This window comes from Myotis yumanensis, unplaced genomic scaffold (genome assembly GCF_028538775.1).
Source record: "Myotis yumanensis isolate MYYU_CA2020_CCGP unplaced genomic scaffold, mMyoYum1.0.hap1 SCAF_20, whole genome shotgun sequence".
In the NCBI taxonomy this organism is placed as follows: domain Eukaryota; kingdom Metazoa; phylum Chordata; class Mammalia; order Chiroptera; family Vespertilionidae; genus Myotis; species Myotis yumanensis.
Window position 1 is genome coordinate 963,486 of NW_027223771.1, and position 25,216 is coordinate 988,701.

Below are 25,216 nucleotides of genomic sequence, written 5' to 3' on the forward strand. Positions count from 1 at the left end.
TTCAGTGTAAAATCAGTTCCATAAGCACTCTATAATCTTACATCTGAATACCAGCATAAACTCATGGTCTTTTTTTTCTCTTTTTTTAAAAAATATGACTTCTTTATTGATTTTGTAGAGAGAGGAAAGGAGAGGGACAGAGACATAGAAACACCCATGAGAGAAACATCAATCAGCTGCCTCCTGCACACCCCCTACTGGGGATCGAGCCCAGAACCCGGGCATGTGCGCCCACCGGGAATCAAACCATGACCTCTTAGGTCAGTGATGGCGAACCTTTTGAGCTCGGCGTGTCAGCATTTTGAAAAACCCGAACTTAACTCTGGTGCCGTGTCACATATAGAAATTTTTTGATATTTGCAACCAAGTAAAACAAAGACTTAAGGGTGGGGGGAGAAAAAGGATACATATGTAATACCCTTTGTAATGCTTTTAGCAATAAAAAAATAAATAAATAAAAAAAGAAGAAAAAAAAAAAAAAAACAAAGACTTATATTTTTTATGTTTATTTTATATATTTAAATGCCATTTAACAAAGAAAAATCAACCAGAAAAATGAGTTCGCGTGTCACCTCTGACACGCGTGTCATAGGTTCACCGTCACTGTCTTAGTTCATGGGTCAACGCCCAACCACTGACCCACACCCGACAGGCTCTTTCCTCTTTTTAAAAACTTCTATTTCTTAGCTCTCGCCACTGAAAAGGCCTAGAAACAAAGATATATCGAGTAGCTATGAGCATCTCTGCTGCCCAGAATGTGGCCTCTAAATACCATTCTGCAGTAAAAGAAATCTGGCTTCTTGGGGAAATGGCTGATTCTAGGTTTGGCACAAGAAATGTACCAGGGCACCTTGTTGGGGCTGAAAGGAATGAAGCTTCTCAAGGCTTAACTGGTTTGTGTCCAAAAGGGACACAGGAGTCACTTTGAAGAGGCTCCCAGGGACCAAAGATAACTGGAGCATCAAAAAGTATGACTAAAGCCCAGCTGGTGTGGCTCAGTGATTGAGCATCGGCCTATGTACCAGGAGGTCACAATTTGATTCCTGGTCAGGGCACATGCCTGGGTTGTGGGCTCGATCCTCAGTACGGGGTGTGCAGGAGGCAGCCGATCCATGATTCTCTCTCGTCATTGATGTTTCTACCTCTCTCCCCCTCTCCCTTCCTCTCTGAAATCAATTAAAGAAACATATTTTTTTAAAAATGAATGAGTTCATGATAACACTAAAACTAAAAATAACAGACTGTTGCTGACACCCATTAGGATGGCTACTATTTAAAAAAAAAAAAAAAAGAAAGTGACAAATGTTGGTGGAAATGAGGCAAAACTGAAACCGCTGTTCACTGTCGGTGGGATTGTAAATTTGTGCGGCCACTCTGAAAAACAGTATGGCTATTCCTCAAAAAGTTAAATATAGAACTCCCATATGATCCAGCAATTACACTTTCGGGTAGTATGTACCTGAAAGAATTGAAATCAGGGTCTCAAAAAAGGTATTTGTACACGCACGTTCATGGCATTATTCGCAATACCCAAAAGGCAGAAGCAACCCAAGTGTCCATCAACAAAGGAATAAACTAAATGTGGTTTTTACATACAGTGGAACATTATTCAGCCTTAAAAAGGAAGGGGATTCTGACACATAGAGGACATTATGCTAACTAAAATAGCCAGTCACAAACAAAACAAACAAATACTGTATGCTTCCACTTAGATGAGGTACCTAGAGTAGTCAAATTCATCGAGATAGGAAGTTGCCAAGGGCTGGAGGGGGAAGGAGGAGGAAATGTTGTTTAATGGGGAAAGAGTTGCAGTTTTGCAAGATGAAGAGTTCTGGAAACTGATTGCAAAAGAGCGTGAATGTACTTAATGCTACTGAACTAAGTAACAAAAAGAAAGAATAACATTAGAAAAACACCCGTCTGCAAGTCTTAATATTAGTGACTCAAGCAGCAGTTACTGGGTATTAAAATCATTAGGTAAAAGATAGGGAACTTTACAATGAAGGGATCAGAAAGCCACTGTCTAAATTCCCCCCTAAGGTCTGCATCACTAAGACGCAGACAATCAGATACTTTGCACCTCCCTGACGCCATGACATGTGGAGGACACGGGACTCCCCTCCTCGGCACTGACCCCGAACCGAATGGAGTCTTTACTGCTAATTTCTAGTCTACAGACAAAGTGTGGGATTGGAAAAGAACAAGTTAATTATCTGAGGAAGCAATCAGGCAAAGCCGAAATTATCCTGGAAAGTTCTCAGGAAGCAATCAGACGCAGGACGGTCGCGAAAAACCCTCCGGACACATGGCCCAGTTTCTTCAACAAACCAGTGACGTGAAAAAAGGGGGGTCCGATCGGGCGGATGGGACAAGGTACTGTTCTAGACGAGAAGTGCAAAAGGCTTATTAGCAAATGCAAAGTGTGGTCCCTGTTTGGATCCTGATTCAAAGACAAGTTTTGTCACAAATGGGAAAATCTGAATATGGCCTTGTGTTAGGACATATTAACGAATTCTTATTGATTTCGTTAGATATGATAATGGCATTAAGAACAAGAAGAGCCCTAACTGGTTTGGCTCAGTGGATAGAGCGTCAACCTGCAGACTCAAGGGTCCCAGGTTCGATTCCAGTCAAGAGCATGTACCTTGGTTGCGGGCACATCCCCAGTGGGGAGTGTGCAGGGGGCAGCTGATCAATGTTTCTCTCTCATTGATGTTTCTAACTCTCTATCCTTCTCCCTTCCTCTCTGTGAAAAAAAATCAATAAAAAATATTAAAAAAAAAAAAAAAAAAGAACAAGAAGAAACTGTCTCTCTGTGCTGACATCCCACCCAAGAGGGTAGCTTGGAATGTCAGGGGAAGGACCCCCCCAACCACTGCACAGGGAGGCAGATGGGGTTCAGGGACAGTCTCCCAGGAAGAACACAGAAGGCCCACACACGCTGTCCTGCAGTCACTCAACGACCCCAGAGTGGAAGAGTGGACCCCCCCCTCCCGCCGCCTACCCCCTGCCCTAGACACACCCTGAAGCTAGGGCACTCGTTCCGGGAAACTCAGATCCAACAGCCATCCAGGCCAGTTTTGACCCCAGAGCTCGAGCCTCACCCTTTCTGTGAGCCTCAGAGGCCACTTTTACAGGCATGAGATTTTAAGGGATTAGAACGAGGCTGAGAGAGGCCTGACAGGCCTCCTGGTGGTCCCTCCCCTCCTCTCGGCTGGGCCCTGCTGTCCAGCTCCTATTAGAGGAGAATGACCCAGAGAAGAGGCAGGACAAGCAGGTCACCAGGGGGGATCCCTGACCCAGGCTTCCCTCACATGTTAGACGACACCAGTGAGGAACAGTGTGGGGGAAAAAGAGGCCCAGGCATCAGACCTCCACTGGCGATGGCTCTGGTCACGGGACTCAGAAGATGCAATCCGGGACGGAGTCCACCCTGCCGGTACACGAAACCCCAAGGAGGGGGCTGGAGAGGCCATACTCCACCTGACTCACCGGGAGGAAAATCCAGACACGGAGGTGAACATGAGAGGCAACAGCGACCCCTCGGCACCGCTGGTGCCTTTTGGAGCTGCAGAAGCCCCACCGTCCCCCCAAATTCCTCCCCTGCCTCTACCCCACACTCCTGAGGCTGCCTCACTCGTGACAGCTCCCTGTTCTCAAACACACGTGGCATTTGCACGTACTGTTGTCGCTCTACCTGAACGCCCTGCCTCTCCCCTCCTCCACGCTCAAACGTCATGTGTGGCGTCACAGTGAATTGTCCCTCTGAGGCACTTTCTGCAACGATGTTGACAAGCCTGTTCCAACCGGCTCTGCGTCTGCACACACTCAGCTGTTTGGGTGGCGAGCTCTGTGCTGGCTGTGCCGCCGGGAGCTCCAGGAGGAACAGCGCGACTCCCTCTTGCTGGCACCCCTGAGCTCAGCTAGGAACACACGTGCAAAGCTCAGAGGCCCCAGCAGGTGTGCAGGCCCCTGTCGAACTGACATAAAAAGAGCTACTGGATCAGTCGGCGTGACTCAGTGGTTGAGCATCGACCTATAAACCAGGAGGTCACAGTTCAATTCCGGGTCAGGGCACATGCCCGGGTTGCAGGCTTGATCCCCATTGTGGGGCATGCAGGACACAGCCAATCAATGATTCTCTCTCATCATTGATGTTTCTACCCCTCTCTCCCTCTCCCTTCCTCTCTCTAAAACCAATAAAAACATATTTTTAAAAAAACATAAAAATAAATAAATTTAAAAAGAAGCTGCTGTACTTCTGCCCCAGGCTCTGCAGCCCCGGCTGAGGGAAGCTGGTGAGGGGCGGGCTTGGCTAGGTCAGGAGAGACTCCCGCCACGCGGAGGAGGAGAAAAAGAGCCTCTGGAAGTGTCTGGAGCCCCGATTCTTCACAGGGCGCTGCTCCCTCAGACAGCCACGGGCACAGAGGGCGCCAGAGGGTATTCTCAGCACAGACGCCTTTTTTTTTTTTCCTTTGAAATAAAGCCAGATCTCTCAGACATTACCAAGAACGGGGAGCAGATAAACGCGGCTGCTTTCCTAGAGGGCTGAGAGCAAGGAAGGAAGGAAGGAAGAGGCCCACAGGTCAGCCTGCTGTGCTTCCCTCCACGTCAGCCCTGACACGGGCCCGGCTGCAGTTTCCACAAAGGATTCTGCACAAGGAGCTGAGGCCACGGCAGGCAGCACGCAGCAAAGGATGGTTCTTAGAAGGACAGGCCGAGGCGCAGAGCAGTGTCACACGACTTCTGCCCCCAGTCCTGCGGGCACCTGGGAGGGCTGCCCGGACACCTGCCAGCAGAGACCTAGCCCAGGCCTGACCAGGGGCCCTGGCAGCCCACGGGGGTGGGAGCTGAGTGGACTTTGGGGCACGTCCACATAAACGCTCACCCAATCTTCAGGGCCTCTCATCAGCTGAGGGCAGGATGCTTTTCAGTCAACACCAAGTACCATCTAGTCAAGCAAACATCCTGTTCTCGGACTGCTAAGATGCCACCACTGCCCGCATCGATGAGCCCGTGGGAACCAGGGCCTGACACCCGCCCCAGGAAGGGCCACTCACCAGCCCCTCGCTTTTCTCCGTCATCCTCTGGAAATGTGCCGCCATGACCGTGTGGTCGCGTATCTGCTTGTGACATTCGAGACACTTGACCCCGTGCCGGATGAGCCTCACGGGGTCTGGGTAGAGCGGCAAAGCTGGAATGGTGGAGCTGGCACTGTCCGAGGCGGGGCCTTGTTTGGGGGAGGGGGAGGGAGGGGGGGCCGGGGCTGGGGCTGGGGCCAGCAGGGCCGAGGAGTTCACGGGGACCGCCACGAACATTTGGTCCGCGGAGATGGGCTTGACGAGCAGCTGCGAGCACTGCATGACCAGCCCCTTGCTCTTGTGGTCGCGGGCGTGCCGCAGCAGGCTGCACTTGTTGAAGAAGAGCAGCGTCTGGGAGCAGAGCGTGCACAGCACCTCGATGTGGACGCTCCGCCGGTTGTAGTGCTGGCTCAGGCTCTTCTCTAAGGCAAACGCGTCCCCACACTCCAGGCAGCAGTACCCGCTGGCGGGCACGTGGATCCTGCTGTCCGCGGGCGGGCTGAGGTTGGGCGCGTAGAGGGGCACGGGGTTGGAGCTGTGGAGGACCTTGTTGAAGACCTCCACGACCAGCGGGGCGGCCTTCTTCACCTGGTGGACCAGGGGCACGGACATCTGTGTGGGCTGCGGCTGGCTCCGCCTCTGCGCGGAGGACTTGGCCGTCACTGAGGCGGCCACGCTGTGGGGGACCAGGTTCAGGTTGGCCAGGTGCACGGCTTTGGGCAGGAGGTTGGCGGAGGCCGGGGTGGACGCCTGCGGTGCGGTGCTCTGCTGCTGCTTCTTGCCCGCCTGGGGGCCCGGGGCGGCCCCCTTCGGGGCCCGGGACCCAGAGCCACAGCCGGGAGACGAAGGTTCACTGGCCTTGGTCACGCTCTCAAGCCCTTTCCTGTCGCCCTGGGGGCTCCCTGCATTTGTGTCCCCCTCAGGAAAGTGCTCGGCGGCAGGCAGGGCAGTGACCTCGTCCTCGGGCACCTCGCTGGGGGCCTCGGCAGTGGCACTCCCCAGAGGCGACCCGGCAGGGGACTTCGTGGGATCGTCCGGGTCTGGCAGGATCCGTGTGACAGTCCGTTTGATCTGCCCCGATGATGTCTTAATGGTTTTGATCCTGACTCTGGGAATCGCTGGTGGGGAGCTGGCGGCCACCGAAGGGGAGCCCTTGCTGCTGCTGTCGCTGCAGATGCTCCGGGGGCTGTCCGAGGGCTTCATACTTTTTCTAGTCGCCTCCAGGGGGCTCCGGGGACTCTTTGGTGACTTGGGCATTTTGGGGCTGCCTTTGGAGCCCTCTTTCGTGGGCCCTGAGGGGTCCTTGGTGTGGCCAGGATGGTCCTCCTTGGCGACACTGGCGACCCTTTTGGCCTGCAGGGCCACCAAGGCTGCCACACAAGAGGACAGCTTGGAATGCGCCGGCTTAAGTCGCTGCCGCGGGGGCACTGAGGAGCAGGATCCGAGCTCGGCGGCGAGCCCCTTGGGCTCTGCAATACTGTTGCTGGGGTGGCTGTTGAAGTCCAAGGCGTCCCCAAACAAGCCACTGGCATCCAGCTCCTTGTGAGGCTCCGCCGCCTTCTGCGCCCCTCGCTCATGTTCCTGCTGGCTTCCCAAGGGCAGGGGCTCGGGCTTGGGCTCTTTCTTGCAAAAGTGATCGAAGATATGCAGCTCCGGGACCGGAAACTTAGACAGAGCCTCCAGGACTGGGCCCCCGACAGGCCCGCACCCGGGAGGGGGTGCGAAGTAGCTGTCGGAGTGCTTGGGCTTCAGCCCGAAGCCGTTATCTTTGATGGCATCCTCGGACTCTGGGCTGGAGATCGGACTGAACTGGCTGAAGGTGGGGAGTGGCTCTGACTTGCAAGGCTCCAGCTTGCCCGGGAAACTCCTGGCACTGTCTCCATTCATGAAAGCGGAGTCAAACTTCCCACAGTTGTGGCCCAGGCCGTGGGGCTCCGGAGGCAGGTCCGGGCCCCGGAACCCATTGTGCAGGAGGCTGGGAGCGATGTGGTCTTTCTCCGCTTCGAAGGACTCCTGGCGGCTGGTGTTCTTGACAATGACGCTCACGGCAGGCACGTCTGAGGACGACCCCGAGTGAGACAGGGACACGCTCTCATCCATGCACATGCCCGGAGGCTTGAGGGGATTCTCATTCTCCTCGCTGGGGGTCTGGATCGCCTCCTTGGCATCGAGGCTGGTGGGGTCTGGGATGTCAAAGGCAGCCAGAAGGTCATCAAAATCTGGAGTTTTCATATCCCCCATGGCTGGACGCCGGCAAGGGCTATAACAGAGACAGAGAAGAGAATCTGATCACCAGGCTCCTGCTGGACTCGGCCCAGCGTCACCTCCATTGCACACCCAACACACCAACACACACCCAGCCAGCATGCCTACCCACAGACGCCCACACGAGGGGAAGTCACACACTTGTGCTTCACCCCAACAGGTTTCCAAAATGCTAGAGACACAGAGGGAGGGGCGAGGAGGGGGGGTGTTTATACGTAGTGACAAGCCTGGCAGGCTTACACCTCAACACCTAGAAACTCCTGGCTGGTTGCACAGCCAAGAGGCGCAGGCGCAGCACGCTCCCTCCACCTGTCGGGGAACATCATCTCCATGTGCACTGGCCAAGTCAATCACTCAGCTGGAGAAAAGGCGTGGCTCAGCCCCTCCCTTCTTCAGAAACCTTCTGGTTCATATATGTGACATGGCTGTAAGTTCTGCTAATTTACTTGTAGTTATCATTGGCTTTGTATAACTCTGGCTTCTTGCTGCATAAATTTCTTTTTTTTTTTAAATGTATTTTATTGATTTTTTACAGAGAGGAAGGGAGAGGGATAGAGAGTTAGAAACATCGATGAGAGAGAAACATCGATCAGCTGCCTCCTGCACACTCCCCACTGGGGACGCGCCCGCAACCAAGGTACATGCCCTTGACCGGAATCGAACCTGGGACCCTTGAGTCCGCATGAGCCAAACCAGTTAGGCAGCTGCATAAATTTCAATCAAATTCAAAATGATTTGCTATTGCCAGGATTTATGCTGCCTCATAAGTACACTCTGGAAAATTATATTATCCCCTTGGTATTTTTTTATTCCAGTCAGCATCTACTTAATCCCTTCCTCTTCACTCTAAAACTGTTATTGGTTGGTGAACAGATCACTGAACCTGAGGGGCAGGGTGACTCTTAAAGAGACAGGTAGTGCCCTAACCGGTTTGGCTCAGTGGATAAGAGCGTCAGCCTGCGGACTGAAGGGTCCCAGGTTCAATTCCGATCAAGGGCATGTACCTGGATTGCGGACACATCCCCAGTAGGGAGTGTGCAGGAGGCAGCTGATCGGTGTTTCTCTCTCATTGATGTTTCTAACTCTCTATCCTTCTCCCTTCCTCTCTGTAAAAAATCAATAAATATATATTTTTTTTTAAAAAAAAAAGTGCCACGTAGTTATCAAATCAGCCAGGAACGGTTTTGGAGGAGCCTTGACTTTTATTTTAACTTAATATACAAGGAAAAGAAAATCCACCTGTTTCCTTCATCATCTGGAGAAGCAGAGCTACAGAACTATCACAACAGAGGTTAGGAAATCCCTATGACACTCCCACTCAGTGGAGCTTGGAGCTGGCTCGCTCAAACCTGCCAGAAAGAAGAAGAAAAACCCACCGCCTCCCGTGCTCAGCCTCTGAATCCTGCATCTGCTTCAGCATCTCAGAGCCTTACTTGCTTACATACTTCTTACACCACGTTTATACTGAAAACTTTTCTGGATGCAGACTGACGCAATTCTTTTAGAAAGTAGTATAGTTGTCTCACAAAAACCAGATAAGGAGAAAAATCCTTGGGTCCAAGAAGCCCATGGCCAGAAATTTATCCTAAGAACAAATATTCCCAAAAGCCATATGCAAATGTGTGCAGCATTATTAAAAACAACACAGAAAAATGGGCGATATCTGTAATACTATCAAAAACAAAAAAAAATATTTAAAAAACACACACATAATGCCCTGGCCAGTTTGGTTCAGTGGATAGAGCGTCGGCCTGCAGATGGAAGGGTCCCAGGTTCAATTCCAGTCAAGGGCATGTACCTCAGTTGCAGGCTCCTCCCTGGCCCTGGTTAGGGGCATGTGGGAGACAACCAATAGATATGTCCCTCTCACATCGGTGTTTCTCTCTGTCTCTCCCTCTCCCTTCACTCTCTCTAAAATTCAATGGAAAAAATATCCTCAGGTGAGGACTAAACACACACACACACACACACACACACACACATAAAAGACACAGAGTCCAAGAAGAGTGATTGACTGACAGACTATTATGCAGTCATTAAAAATTCTAATTATGCCCTGGCCGATGTGGCTCAGTTATTTGGAATGTCGTCCCATATGCCAAAAGGTTGTGAGTTAAATTCCCGGTCAGGGGCTTGTGTGGGAGACAATCGATGCCTCTCTCTCTCTCCCTCTCCCTTTCTCTCTGTCTAAAATCAAAATAATAGTAACAATAATTTTGTTGTTATTGTTAATCCTCACCCAACGATATTTTTTCCATTCATTTTTAGAAAGAGTGGAAAGGAGAGGGAGAGACAAAGAGAGAGAAACATCCATGTGAGAGAGACACATTGATTGGTTGCCTCCCATATGTGCCCTGACCAGGGCAGGGTTATCGAGCCTGACGCCGAGACACCTGCCCTTGACCAGAATCGAACCTGCAACCCTACAGTCCGCAGGCCAACGCTCTAACCACTGAGCAAACCGGCTAGGGAAATTTTTTTTAAAATGTAAGTCCATGTACAGCCCTGGCCGGCTGCTCAGTGGTTAGAGCATCAGCCTGCAGACTGAAGGGCTGCAGGTTCGATTCCGGTCAAGGGCAGGTGTCTCGGTTGCAGGCTCAATAACCCTACCCCGGTCAGGGCACACATGAGAGGCAACCAATCAACGTGTCTCTCTCACATGGATGTTTCTCTCTCTTTGTCTCTCCCCCTCCTTTCCACTCTCTCTAAAAATCAGTGGGAAAAATATCCTCGGGTGAAGATTAACAAACAAACAAAATCCATGTACAGTTTAAGTTATTTTTTAAATTCTAATTATGCTAAGTGTCCTTCCACAGATGACTGGATAAGGAAGACGTGGTACATGTACACAGTGGACTACTACTCGGCCAGAGAAAGATGAAAGAAACATTGCCATTTGTGACAACATGCATGGACCACGAGAGTCCTGTGCTAAGTGAAACAAACAAGACACAAAAGGACAAGAACCCAATTTCACTTCTATGGAGCATATGGAACAAAAAGCAACAAACAGCCCGGCCTCCGTGGCTCAGTGGCTGAGCGTCAACCTATGAACCAGAGGTCACGGTTCAATTCCTGGTCAAGGCACATGCCCGGGTTGCAGGCTCAATCCCCAGTAGGGGGCGTGTAGGAGGCAGCCAATCAATGATTTTCTCTCATCGTTGATGTTTCTCTCTCTCTCTCTCCCCCTCCCTTCCTCTCTGAAATGAAATAAAATAAATTCTTTCTGCCCTAACCGGTTTGGCTCAGTGGATAGAGCATTGGCCTGCGTACTGAAAGGTTCCAGGTTCAATTCTGGCCAAGGGCATATACCTTGGTTGCGGGCACATCCCCAATAGGAGGTGTTGCAGGAGGCAGCTGATCGATGTTTCTCTCTCATCGATGCTTCTAACTCTATCCCTCTCCCTTCCTCTCTGCAAAAAATCAATAAACTATATATTTTTTAAATAAATAAATTCTTTCTTAAAAAAAATCAACAAACAAATTCATAGATACAGATAACTGAATGGAGGTTACCAGAGGGGAAGAGGTGGGGGGAGGATGAAGAGAGCATAGGGGGTTAAATATACGGTAACAGGAGGAGGCTAGACTTTGGGTGAGGGGCACACAATGCAATATACCGATGTTGTATTATAAAGCTCTATACCTGAAATTTATATAATGTTATTAACCAATGTTACCCAAATATATTTAAATGTTTAAAAATCCTAAAATCCTAATTGTGACATCTACATAGCAACACGGAAAGTTACTTGTAGTACTAAGTTAAAAAAAAAATGAATACAAAGTGTTGTCATGTCAGACTATGATTATAACGATGTGAAACTAAGTCTGCATTTGAGCCAAGATAAAAAGAAAGAGAAGAATAATTATACAGGGTGCTAGGATTACTGGTGGGTTATTTTTCCAAAAGATTTTTTTGTGCAGATAAACTGCTTTTATAACTTTTAAATGGGAAAATAAAGACAAAACACTCAGAACCGCAGGGAAGCAGGTGGCGTGGGGGAGGGAAACCTGTTACCGCCCCGGGGGATCAACAGGTTTGCAGGTTTGCGTTCTTGCCCCCCTCCCAACCTCCGACCAACAAAATACATCTGCCTGCTCAAGAGTTCACAGGAAATAAAAACCACTCCCATTGGAAAGCCGCCTGGTTATGGTGGATAGTAATAAAGTGAATTGTCTATACTGAATATGGGTTGGCAGAGTAGCTTGCTGACTGTCTGTGCCTGGACTAGTAAGTATTGGAACCCATAACCAGGGGCAAGATACTGGGTATCAGTGAAAGCACTTGGCATCCCAATACCAAGGAAACACCTGTGTGATATTTGCTTTATAAGCTTATCCCACCCCCAACTCCCCACCCCCTCCCCCTTTTTTTTTTTACTATCTAGGAAAAAAGACTGAGGAGGAAGGCAGAGGGACTGGTCTCTTTAAGGAGCTGGGAAGAGCATGTGGGGAGGAGGGGTAGTTGGCGGTGTGCAGGGAAATAGCAGGGAGCCTCCTATTGTCTCACTCTTGAAGCAGAGATGTGTTACATCAGAAGAAAGCAATGTTCTCCACACAGAGAAATCTCAGCCACCGGCTCAAAGCAGTCGGAGGTGAGGTAAGGTGCCTTTTGCTAGGAAAATCAGAGCTAGTAAAGGATGTGGCAGCTCAACATCAGCAACAGGAAAAACATTTATAAACTCTGAACTTTAAATACCAAAGCTGATGCTTTTATTTTTTTTAATATATATTTTTTATTGATTTCAGAGAGGAAGAGAGAGATAAAAACATCAATGATGAGAGAGAATCATTGATTGGCTGCCTCCTGCATGTTGGACTGAGCCCGCAACCCAGGCATGTGCCCTTGACCGGCATCGAACCTGGGGCCCTTCAGTCCACAGGCCGATGCTCTATCCACTGAGCCAAACCGGCTAGGGCAGTGGTCGGCAAACTCATTAGTCAACAGAGCCAAATATCAACAGTACAACGATTGAAATTTCTTTTGAGAGCCAAATTTTTTAAACTTAAACTGTATAGGTAGGTACATTGTTATTAACTTAATTAGGGTACTCCTAAGGCTTAGGAAGAGCCACACTCAAGGGGCCAAAGAGCCGCATGTGGCTCGCGACCGCAGTTTGCCGACCACGGGGCTAGGGCAAAGCTAATGCTTTTAAAAACCTAAGATCCAGTCCTGATTTCTGTTTTGCCCTCATAAGGAAAACCCAAAACACTAGTCATCGATAACAGTGATGGGACTCAATGTCTACCTCAGTATTTGTATTTCTTTAAGCCTTGCTGTAAACTATCATACTGTTTGTAAGTAGAAAATGGAAATCAATCAAATATACCCTGGCCCTAGCCGGTTTGGCTCAGTGGATAGAGCATCAGTCTGCAGACTGAAGGGTCCCAGGATCAATTCTGGTCAAGGGCACATGCCCAGGTTGCGGGCTCGATCCCCAGTAGGAGGTGTGCAGGAGTCAGCGGATCAATGATTCTCTCTCATCATTGATGTTTCTCTCTCTCTCTCCCTTTTCCTTCCTCTTTAAAATCTATATATATATATATATATACACACATATATATATATATATTGGTTTATATATATATATATATGTGTATATATGTGTGTGTATATATATACATATATATTTAAATGTACCCTGTTATAAAAGCAGAGAAAGAAAATACCAAGAAAAAGTCTATCAATAAAATTAGAAAAATTTAAATGAAAATAATGAGAAACCACTTTTGGCTCACCAAATTGACCAAGGTTTCCAGATGTTCCCCTGACCCACAGGGCTTTTCATTTCCCAGGATTCAACCTCAGCAGAGAATTGTTGTGGCTTAAAACAGTAATATTTATTTCTTATAAAACACTTGCAAAGCACTCTCAGCACTAACTTTTTTTTTTTTTAATTCTCACCAAGGATATGGTGGGTTTTTTTTTGTTTGTTTGGCTTTTTATTTTGGAGGGGGAAAGGAGAAAGGAGAAAGAGAGAAACATCAATCAGAGACCCCGACTGGGGATCAATCCATAACCTAGCTATGGGCCCTGATTGGAAATCAAATCCACAACCTTCTGGCATATGGAACGACACTCCAACCAACTGAGGCACCCAGCCAGGGCTCCTGCACTAATTTTACGTCAATCATGTTTCATGCCTTAACTTAGGTTTATCATGTGACACATACATCCATGTTGACAGCCGCAGAGAGACCTCATTTTTAAGTAAAAAATGTCTTATTGGCCGAAATCAGTTTGGCTTAGTGGATAGAGCGTCGGCCTGCGGACTGAAAGGTCCCAGGTTCGATTCCGGTCAGGGGCATGTACCTGGGTTGCGGGCACATCCCCAGTAGGAGGTGTGCAGGAGGCAGCTGATCGATGTTTCTCTCTCTCATCGATGTTTCTAACTCTCTATCTCTCTCCCTTCCTCTCTGTAAAAAATCAATAACATATATTTAAAAAAAAAAAAAAAGTCTTATTGAAACCCCCCCGCAAAAAAACAAAGCAAGTTAGTAATGCATACTTAAGACCCACTAATTCCACTTCCAGACACTTATCGTAAGGAAGTTGATATGCACATGGCAAAGATGATTACACAGGACTAGAGGCCCAGTGCATGAAATTCGTGCACTGGGCGGGTGCGGGGAGTCCCTCAGCTTGGCCTGTGCCCTCTTGCAGTCCAGGAGCCCTCGGGGGATGTCCGACTAAGCCCACAGTCGGACATCCTCAGCGCTGCCACGGAGTCAGGAGAGGCTCCCACCACTACCACTATGCTCGCCAGCCGTGAGCCCGGCTTCTGGCTGAGTGGTGCTCCCGCTGTGGGAGCGCACTGACCACCAGGGGGCAGCTCCTGCGTTGAGCGTCTGTCCCCTGGTGGTCAGCACGTGTCATAGCGACCAGTCGTTTCGCCATTAGGTCCATTTGCATATTAGCCTTTTATTATACAGGATTATTTATAACACAATTATTTTACAATCAGCCCAGACTGTTTCCTGATGACACCATGTTACATGTCTCATCACAGAAGGCCCAGAACACATTGGCATCACCAAAAAGGACACTGGAAACAACATGAAACCTGTGATCCTGCCTCATTCAAAACCTCGCAGGGCCCGTGCCTGAGTGTGCTGTGCAGTTTGCAGCCCCCACAACATGAGAAAGACACACCAGAGCAGGAAGAGGGTCTGAGAAATGCTGAGGCTATAAAGTAGATGAAGAGCTTTCTGATGAGAGCCTTAAAAAACAGAACTCTATTTTATCCTGCAGAAATGAAGGTTTAGTGGACGGGGGAGCATAACCGAAGCACAGGTTTGTTCATCAAACCTCAAAATACTAGAGAGAAGAGGGCAGCATCTTGAAGTTTGAAATAAAAGATGCAGACAAAAGACAACTTGATCCACTAGTCAGAAAACATATGGAAGTTGTTACAGATAAATGATATAAATATGAAAATGTCCACACTTATTCAAATTTAGAAATAAAAATAATAAAAGGCTCTTAAGAAATAAGAACAAGAAATGTCACTACGCCGATGAGCTTTCTTTCCCTTAGTATTGAAGCTTTTGAAGTTTAAATCACATTAAACTTGGTTGTTGTCTCTTTTTTTTTTTTCTTAGCAATATTAAGTTCAGCAACAGTGGATTAATAAACTTTCAGTAACTGGACATGAAGGCATTAAGAAAAATCTGATCTGTACTGAGAATATTGTTTACTGAGACAAGGAGGCAAACAGCTTGTCACAGATCTACACTGTGAAAGCAAGAGCCATGATGAAGGGGCCCTGGGCTATGAGACAACACGAGTAAGGTTCCTTGAACTGGCGACTGTTTGTTGGCTCAGGACTAGAAGAAAGGACCCGTGTACATGTGTTTTAGGACCTGTGGGTGAACTCTTTACCCCGCTCCCCCAACTGAATATGGCTTATATACATGTATATCATCTGGGTTCAATGATTAAGGATTTTAAAATGGGTAAATGAGCCGGGCCGGTGTGGCTCAGTGGTTGAGCATCAACCTATGAACCAGGAGGTCACGGTTCGATTCCCAGTCAGGACACATGCCTGGGTGTGGGCTCGATCCCCAATGTGAGGACATGCAGGAGGCAACCGATCCATGATTCTCTCTCATCATTGATGCTTCTCTCTCTCTCCCTCTCTGAAATCAATGAAATATATATACATATTAAAAAGTGGGTAAATGAGAAGTTGCCATCAGCTTTGCATTTTAGAAGAAGAAACATAGCAGGGGCAAGAGAACAAAGAATAACTCAAGTGTGAGAGACAGACAGAGACAGACGGAAAGAAAGAGATGGGGTGAGGGAGAGGGACAGAGAGGGCGGGAGGGAGGGAGGGAGGCAGGGAGGGAAGGAGAGAAATTACTTAGCAGAAGCTGGGACCGGAAGAAAGTGCGTGAGGTGGCTGCCAGGTGGAGGCGCTTCTTCCAGGAGTGGAAGCTGGCGAGGGGAAGAGCCCGAGCGAGCAGGCACGAGGTCAGCGCCGCTCCTGCGACCTGCAGGGGCTTCTGTTTGGACTGTGGCTGAACACGGACCACAGAGAGACACTGCATCCGTGGGTGGGAGAGGAAGGAGAAACTTTAGCTGGACCAAAGGACATGGGGAAAAAATGGTCTCATATTCCTCCCAGGTCCACTCCTAAGGCCTCTCCCAACCCCTGCTGATGCCCCTGCCCCGGTGCCCTTCACCTTCACCCAGAGGCAGCTTCTCCTCTCCCCCTCCAGGTCCTTCCACCCCAACCAAAAATCCCACGTCCCAAGAACAGAGTGATCCTGCGAGCACTCTGACGAGACTCACAGGACGCTGGAGCTGCAGGGGCCTCGGGAGGTATCTGGCCCGGTGGCTCTCGGACAGCGTCTGGGGAGCTGCTGCTGCACCGACTGCAAAAGAAGAACATGTGACTGAAATACTGTCCCAGCTCCCAGAGGGAAATTCTGACTCAGTAAGTCTGGGATGGACCCCTGCATTTTTTTTTTTAATTATTGATTTCAGGGAGGAAGGAGAGGGAGAGAGAGATAAAAACATCAATGATGAGAGAGAATCATGGATCGGCTGCCTCCTGCACACCCCACACTGGGGACCGAGCCTGCAACCCGGGCATGTGCCCTGACCAGGAATCGAACCGTGACCCCCTGGTTCATAGGTTGACACTCAACCACTGAGCCTCGCCGGCCCAGCGATGCCTGCATTTTTTAAGCTTCCCAGATGATCACAGTGCACTGGTCTAGTCTACCTCTGCATCTTACACACGGAGAACTGGGGCTCAGAAAGGGAGGGTCACCCACCAAACCTTTACCAGGTGCCAAGACCGACGCCTGGCACTGAGGACAAGAGGGAAGGCCCATACCCTGTTCTCCAGTCCCCACCAGCCTGCTGGGAACACCCACAGCCACACATCTGCGGGGCCAGGAAGGCCCCCCGCCCGGGGCACAGGCGTCCCACAGGTTGGAGGGAGGGGCCTCTGCCTGCCCAGCACAAGCCACCTCACCCTCCCTGGTGCTTGCTTCACTTATTCCTCCTCCCGGCGTGGTTTTCTACCTTTACTGCAGTTATTTCAGTAAAACGTTCTGCCGTCTGCTATTTCATAAGCCCCTCCACGGGCTCTCACTAAATTATTAATTAGTATCCCTAAGATTCTAGGCGTGGAGTTCTACTCAGATAGGCATCTCAAACCTATGTTCAAAATCTAACCCTCGAGTTCCTCCCAGGATCCCTCATTTCAGGAAGTGACAACTCCCTCCTTCCAGTGGCTTAGGCCAAAACCTTGACATCCTTGAGTTTTCTCTCCTCCGGACCCGTCATCTGATCCACACACAAATCCTCTGAAACCGCCTCAAATTATCCAAACCAGCCCTTTCTAATGAGCTCTGCCACCACCTTCTCTCCCCTGGGTCCCCGACAGCCTGCGGGCTGGCCCCCGGGCCCCCACCTCTGCCTCCTCTCTTCACACTCCACAAAGCAGCCAGAGCGCTGCCTTTAAACTCCCATCAGGCCATGTTCTTCCTGTCCTCAAACCCTTCAAACCCTTCCCCCGGGTGACACAGATACACCCGGTCTGTACCCCGGCCCGAGGGTGATCTAACGGCCCTCAGGTCCCTCCGTCACCCCGTCCGCTCCAGGTGTGCACAGGCCCCTGCTGCTCCCCAGGCACATGGGCAGCTGCTCAGAGCCCCTGCACTTAATACTCCCTCTGCTTGGGAAGTCCTTCCCCGCAGGCCTCACGGGCTCACTCCTCGCTCCCTCAGGTCTTCACTCAGATATCACCAGGTCTTATGGTCTTTTGACCACTGTACGTAGACACCACTCCCCAGCCCACCGTCAACCTCTGCCCCTTTAATCCGCCTCATTTTTCTTCACAGCACTTACCATGCCGGACCTGTTATATGCAGGGTGGGCAGAAGTAGGCTTACCGTTGTTTGTATGGAAAAAGATGTGCAGGTTACGAATACAGTGGGGCCTTGACTTACGAGTTTAATGCGTTCCGTGACGGAGCTCATAACTCAAATTACTCGTATGTCAAATCAAAAAGTGAACGAGTGAGACACGTGATGCTGGGTTGATGTTGTGGCGTTCGCTGCGCCAACTAGCGGCGGGGTATCTGAAGCTGGCTCGTAACCCGAATTCTAGCTCGCAACTCAAAGCAAAAAATCGGCCGAGAGACGGCTCATATCTCGAAAAACTCGTTAGTCGGGACACTCGTAAATCAAGGCCCCACTGTATTACAATAGCTTTATAACTCAAAAGAATGTCACAGTGGCACAGTGCACTGAGGTACAATCTCGTAAGTGCTCAAATAATACCATAACGAACACATCATCATACAAGAATAAACTCTGTGTTTCACGGACTCACCACTGTAAACCTACTTTTGCCCGCCTCCCCTGTAATTGCTCATTTCGTCGTCTGTTCGGAGCTCCCATGTGTTTGCTGGAAGGGAACCCACCAGGAGGAAGGGACAGTGGCTTGACAGGCTCGTCTGTCCAAAACTAAGCTTGTTCAAGGACAGTCACGGAGTCCTGAGCAGGTTCATCACCAGGCAGGCAGCTGGCAAGTTTGCAGTGTTATTTGTGTTTAGCCTTTAAGATGTTGCTATAAATAAGGAGACCTTGAGTCGTGACGGGGCTTGCCAGCGGGAAGGGGGCTACCTGGGGAGCACCTGCCTGTGAGTGCTGGGCTCCTGCAGGGTGATGACGTTCAATACTTTCATGGTGGAGAGTGCCTGCTGGCCAACGTCCCACAATAAGGCCATGTGTCTTGAGGATGGGATCTGTGTGACGCCGGAGGAGACAGAGGGCTGGCTCTGAGAGCCACGGGAAGAAGAGGGCATGGGGTGGTCTTGGGTCTTAAGAAAAGGGGATACAACTCTGTGAATATACTAAACACCAATGAATGGTACACGCTAAATGACTGAATTATATGCCACGTGAATTATCTCTCAATAGAGTGATTATATTTTAAAATAGATAAAAAGGAAGAAAAGGGGATAGGACTGTACAGCTGACTGAGCTGCTGCAAGTGGAAACTAGGTACAGGCAACAAAGTTTAAATAGAGCTGAGAAGCCCTAGCCCAGTAGTTCTCAACCTTCCTCATGCCGCGACCCTTTAATACAGTTCCTCATGTTGTGGTGACCCCCAACCATAAAATTATTTTCGTTGCTACTTCATAACTGTAATTTTGCTACTGTTGTGCATCGTAATGTAAATATCTGATATGCAAGATGTATTTTCATTGTTACAAATTGAACATAATTAAAGCATAGTGATTAATCACAAAAACAATATGTAATTATATATGTGTTTTCCCATGGTCTTAGGCAACCCCTGTGAAAGGGTCGTTCGACCCCCAGGTTGAGAACCACTGCCCTAGCTGATTTGGCTCAGTGGATAGAGCATCAGCCTGCAGACTGAAGTGTCCCAGGTTCAATTCCAGTCAAGGGCACATGCCCGGGTTGCGGGCTCAATCCCCAGTATGGGGTGCACAGAAGGCAGCCAATCGATGATTCTCTCTCATCATTGATGTTTCTATCTCTCTCTCCCTCATCCTTCCTCTCTGAAATTAATATATATATATATATATATATATTTTAAAAAGACATTACTTTAAAAATAAATAAGTAAATAGAGCTGAAAACGGAGAGATAGACCGACACTCTATAACCGGTGCCTCCGTCACCTTTCATTACTGGGTAACAGATCTCAGCACTCACTGGGCACTGAACTTTGTTAGAGGGGAACAAGACCCAGAGCCTGAGACAAAAAGGGGACAGGACACCTCTTGTTCCCACACCATCCCTGAAGAGCCTCTCCCACTGAACTCTGCAAAAGCATCATCTCTTAGTGTGGGGAGGCCTGAATTGAAGCAAGAAGCCAGTAGCCTCGGGCCTGCTGGGAACCAAGCCTCCACTCCCTGACCAAAGGACCCAGCAAAGAGAAAGCGGCTGTGCCACGGGGTCACTCCGTCCCCAGCTGTCACCCAGGTGTCTGGTGCCGCCCAGTGTGCCACCAGTCTCATCACCATAGGTGAACTACACTCCCAGATTCCAAAATCGAAGGTGTGAGGGGACACCCGGAACATGCTATTAGTCCTGGGTATCTCTGTGGTTCCCGTAGATGACTTCAGCAGGAGTTTAGCAGCTGGTAGAGTTTCTCTCCCAGCCCTAGCCAATTTGGCTCAGTGGATAGAGCAGGGGTCCTCAAACTTTTTAAACAGGGGGCCAGTTCACTGTCCCTCAGACCGTTGGAGGGCCGGACTATAGTTTAAAAAAAAAAACTATGAACAAATTCCTATGCACACTGCACATATCTTATTTTGAAGTAAAAAAACAAAACGGGAACAAATACAATATTTGTATTTGAATGTGGCCCGTGGGCCGTAGTTTGAGGACCCCTGGGATAGAGCGTCAGCCTGTGGACCAAAGAGTCCTGGGTTTGATTCCGGTCAAGGGCACGTACCTCGGTTGCAGGCTCCTCCCTGGCCTGGGCCCTGGTCAGGGCGTGTGCAGGAGGCACCCAATCAATGTGTTTCTCTCACATCGATATTTCTCTCTGTCTTTCCCTCTCTCTCCCACTCTCTCTGAAAATCAATGAAAAAATATCCTCGGGTGAGGATTTAAAGAAAAGAGTTTCTCTCTCAGGTGTTCTCTTTTTCTCTCTTTCTCAGACCTCCACACACTTCTCCTTCCCATGCCTTTCTGTCCCCATCCCTTTCTCCATGCCTGCTCGTCCCTCCCTCCTCCTTCTCTCTCAGCCTCTTTCTCATCCCTCTCTCCCTCCTTCTTCTCTCCTTCCCTTCTCAGCTGAGACCCAGGTGGGCTCTTTCATGATGGTCGCTGAGACCTCAGGGCAGTCGGCCTTCTGCAGGAAAGCAGGGCCCCAGCCGGGCAGCCTTTTACCAACAACCCAGAGTGGAGATAGGTGCCCACACGTGTGCCCACTGTGTATGTGCCCAGTGACCCTAGGGGATGACAGGGAATAATATCCAAAGAAACAGCCCTAAGTGCCCTTCTACCGTCAGACAAAATGGAGTATGAAAGCCCTTGTGTTTTTAAGACACATGGTGAAATGCTTGCAGATGAAACAATGTGATGTCTGGCAACTGCCTCAAAATAGCGCAGGGCGAGAGGAAGAGGGCGGGGAGGGAGGACACCAGTGCAGCAGGACTGGCCATGGGCTGATAACCGCTGATCTGGGTGAGGAGTGCATGGGCGTTTATCGTCTTATCTTCTCTACGTTCGTGCATTTAAGCACAACCGGCACCAGACCCTTGTTTAGTGGACACCATGAATCCATCCAGATAATCACCAAGGTCACACCCATTAGGATGACTATTATTATTTAAAAGACAAAAAAGAAAATGGCCGGTTTGGCTCAGTGGATAGAGCGTCGGCCTGCTGACCAAAGGGTCCCGGGTTTGATTCTGGTCAAGGGCGCGTACATTGGTTGCAGGCTCCTCCCCGGGCCCTGGTTGGGGTTCATGCAGGAGGCAATCAATCGATATTTCTCTCACATCGATGTTTCTCTCTCTTTCCCTCTCTCTTCCACTCTCCCTAAAAATCAATGAAAAAAATATCCTCGGGTGAAGATTTAAAAGACAAAAAGCAGAAACTAACAAGTGTCAGTGAAGTTGTGGAGAAATTGGAATCCCCATTCATTGCTGGTGGGAATATTAAATGGTTCGGACACTATGGAAAACAGCATGGTGGTTTCTCAAAAAAAAACTAAACATAGAATTTACCACATGATCTAGCAACTCCACTTCCAGGTATAGACCCAAAAGCACTGGAAGCAGGGTCTCAGAGGTATTTGTACACCATATTCAGAGCGGCATTAATCACAATAGACAAAAGGTGGGATCAAACAGACTGTCCATCCAAAAATGACTGGGGCCGAAAACCGGTTTGGCTCAGTGGGTAGAGCGTCGGCCTGCGGACTGAAGGGTCCCAGGTTCGATTCCGGTCAAGGGCATGTACTTGGGTTGCGGGCACATCCCCAGTAGGAGATGTGCAGGAGGCAGCTGATCGATGTTTCTAACTCTCTATCTCTCTCCCTTCCTCTCTGTAAAAAATCAATAAAATATATTTTTAAAAAAATGACTGGGTAAACAGTGTGCTATAAATGGACAGGGGAATATTATTCAACCTTAAAAAGGAATAAAGATCTGACACATGCTACACTGTGGGTAAACCTCCAGGACCTTCTGCTAAGGGAAATAAGCCAGTCACAAAAGGGCAAGTCCTGTAGGACTGCACCTACATGAGGTACGTAGAGTGGTCAAATTCACACAGACAGGGAGTATAATGGGAGAGAGCAGTTTTTTAAAGAATATGTTTTTATTGATTTTCGATAGAGAAGTATGGGCAGGGGGAGAACCATCGATTGGCTGCCTCGCGCATGCCCCCAACTAGGGATCGAGCCTGCAACCCTGACATATACCCTGACCAGGAATCGAACTGGAGACCTCTTGGTGCATGGGATGCCACTCGACCAACTGAGCCACACTGGCCAGGGCAGGGAGAGTTCATGTTCAACGGGCTCAGGGTTTATGTTGGGGACGATGAAATGGTAATGGAAGTGGATGGTGGTGTGGTGGTTCACAACAATGTGAATGTTCTTAATGCCACTGCACCGTGCTGAAAACGGTTAGAATGCTCAACTCTGTCATGTCTGTTTGATTATAACTTAAAATAATAACTACCAAGGAACAGCAACAACAACAACAAAATCACTTGTGTCCAAACTCTCAGCTCCTGAAGGCTGGCCCAGGTCAGCCTGGACTGCGTACCTCAGTGAGGCTCTCCAAACAAGGGTGTGGTGAGCGTTGCTGGGGGTGCAGAGCCGTGGAGAAAGGAGTCACTTCCACCTAGGCACATGGCTTAGTGACCAAACACCACCTGCAGAAAGAAAAAAAAAAGTCTTTTAAATAGGCCTGAAGGTAAGTGTTAAAGTAGGTTAAGATGATGATGATAGTAGTAATAGTGTAAGTCAAACCCTGAGAAAAATCTCCATGCAGGTCAATGCAGGCCCCAAATGTAGCCAAAGACAAACGGTGTCCCAGCCCCAGGCTTCCCCTCCTTCCCCCTCCCAGTGTGGAGGTTCGAAGTGCAGCCTCAACCTGGGTTCAAATCCCGGATCAACTACCTTCTAGCCACGTGACCTCGAGCAGGTCTCTTCACGTCTGTGTCTGTGTCCCCCGCATATAAGCGAGTGTTATGGAGATTAAATGAGTTAACATCTGTGAAGCTGTTACTACAATGTCTTAAACGCAGCAGACACGTGTTTGTTCACTGTTATGCCACCAACCTCAGTGGCCAGCAAGGTTTATCTGACAGTTTGTCAGAGTGCCCCAGCAGACAGCCGAACCCCTAACTGTCAGGCTGACTGGAAGCATGCACAAGGGACAGGGACAAGGTAAACGAGGGGCGCTGACCGCGCCATACAGCTCACTCTCCAGTGCTCAGAAGCCTGCTGAAGCAGAGGAAGCACGGGGTCAAGGAGTGGGCACGGACCAAGGGCCAGGTAAGCGGGGGAACGTCACAGGTGGGGAGAGGCAGGAGGGGACAGCACGGAGGAGGGGAGGCAAATGAGGGAAGACAAGGGAAAAACTGGCAGACCCCATTTTTTAAAGGAGGTGGTCCTCTGCCCTGGCCGGGTAGTTCAGTGGTTAGAGGGCCGTCCCCATCCATCAATGTTGCGGGTTCGATCCCCAGTCAGGGCACATACAAGAATCAACCAATGAAGGCATAAACAAGAACAACAAATCGATGTTTCCCTCCTTTCTTCTCTCTCTGAAAGCAATAAATAAACTTAAAAAACAACAACAACTAGCCCCAGCGGTTTGGCTCAGTAGATGGAGCATTGGCCTGCAGAGCAAAGGGCCCCAGGTTCGATTCCGGTCAAGGGCACCCACCTTGGTTGCAGGCTCTTCCCTGGCCCAGGCCCTGGTCAGGGCGCGTGCAGGAGGCAACCAATCAATGTGTTTCTCTCACATCGATGTTTCTCTCTGCCTTTCCCTCTCTCTTCCACTCTCTATAAAAATCAATAGAAAATATCCTCGGGTGAGGATTAGAAAATAATAATAACTAAAAAATAAAAAGAACAACAACTAGGTGGTCCTCAACTCTAGCTGAACATCAGAGTCACCTCGGGCACTTTGCAAACAACGGAAGCTTGGCCACAGCCCCAGATTCCAGTTTAACCGGCCAGTGTTGGGGGAGACCTTGTTAAGGGTCCATCGGGTACCTGGACCCACAAATGTCAAACGAAAAAGCCTCATTCCTAATTCTGCTCACTCGAATCCTATTCCTGCACTCCTCGCTGAACTTCATTTCTGTCTTAACTTTGACAAACCAGGATTCAGTTTGGATTCTAAATGGAGATCTAGACAATATTAACGGAAGAATCTAGAGGGGAAGGGACAAAAAGCGATTATCCCAATTCTACAGAAGAGAAAGAGAAACACTTTTTCCTCCTCTTATTGCGGCCTTCACATTTCAAAATATAAACTAACAAGCAGACACTGTGCTGTCCAAATGAGGACCAAAGTCAGAGCCCGGGGCCGGGGCCGGGGCAGGGGCTGCGGTGTCCCGAGTCAGTTCTGAGCCTCTCCAATGAGCGAGCGTGCCCGGTGATTTATTCCAGGTTAACCTTGGCTCCCGAGGCCACTGGCCTCTGCCAGGTTACCCGGACCGTCTCTTGTACCCAGTTAACAGGGTTTGGCTGCAGAGAGGAGCTGGCACACCTGAGCACCAGGCCTCACTGGCCCAAGCTTCTCCCAGGTCACCCTACCCCCTAGACACGCGTTGATTTATAGGAGCTTTACAGTTTACAAAACATGATTCCCATGGCACAAGGAACTGGCCGGTGGGGGGGCGGGGCCAAGACCAGGGCCCAGACTCCTTCAGGCCTCCAAGGACCAAGCGGCCCTTCCCCTCAGGATTCTGAACCAGGAGGTCGGGTTTCACATTTCAGGTTCCCAACACCCTCGCCTTCCCAAGGTGCTGTTATAGGTGGTACAAAGGCAGTCACCACAGCCTTTGCCATAATTATGACACACCTGAGGGTACTGGAAGACCAAGATTAGAAAACAGTGTTCTAGAACAGCGGTCACCAACCTTTCAAACCTCGCAGACCACCAGTGGTCCTCGGACCACCGGCTGGCGACCGCTGTCCTAGAACATCGTTCTAAATTAGAAGTCCTTCTAGGACCAGAAAAATTAAGAATCGTCAGAGCCAGAGACCCTGGGAAACGATTCAATGTAAGTCACTGACTGTAGCAAGAAAATGAAGGCCCAGCCCTAGCCAGTTCGGCTCAGTGGATAGAGCATCGGCCTGTAGGCTTAAGGGGTTCAATTCCGGTCAAGGGCACATGCCT

The 25,216-nt window shown here is 49.4% G+C and overlaps 1 protein-coding gene across 2 annotated transcripts in view; it reads right to left on the reverse strand.

The window, feature by feature from the left end:
* ZNF592 (zinc finger protein 592) overlaps nucleotides 1–25,216 on the reverse strand; it is a 51,445-nt gene that overhangs the window by 14,118 nt on the left and 12,111 nt on the right. The window contains exons 2-5 of one of the 2 annotated variants that reach the window (XM_070400383.1): nucleotides 22,628–22,736; nucleotides 16,144–16,226; nucleotides 15,713–15,893; nucleotides 5,061–7,341 (exon numbers count right to left, since the gene is read on the reverse strand). In XM_070400383.1, the coding sequence (XP_070256484.1) occupies nucleotides 5,061–7,322 (2,262 nt within the window). In that variant the 5' untranslated portion in view covers nucleotides 7,323–7,341; nucleotides 15,713–15,893; nucleotides 16,144–16,226; nucleotides 22,628–22,736. The remainder of the gene's footprint in view (nucleotides 1–5,060; nucleotides 7,342–15,712; nucleotides 15,894–16,143; nucleotides 16,227–22,627; nucleotides 22,737–25,216) is intronic. The other variant, XM_070400381.1, reaches the window with a different exon arrangement.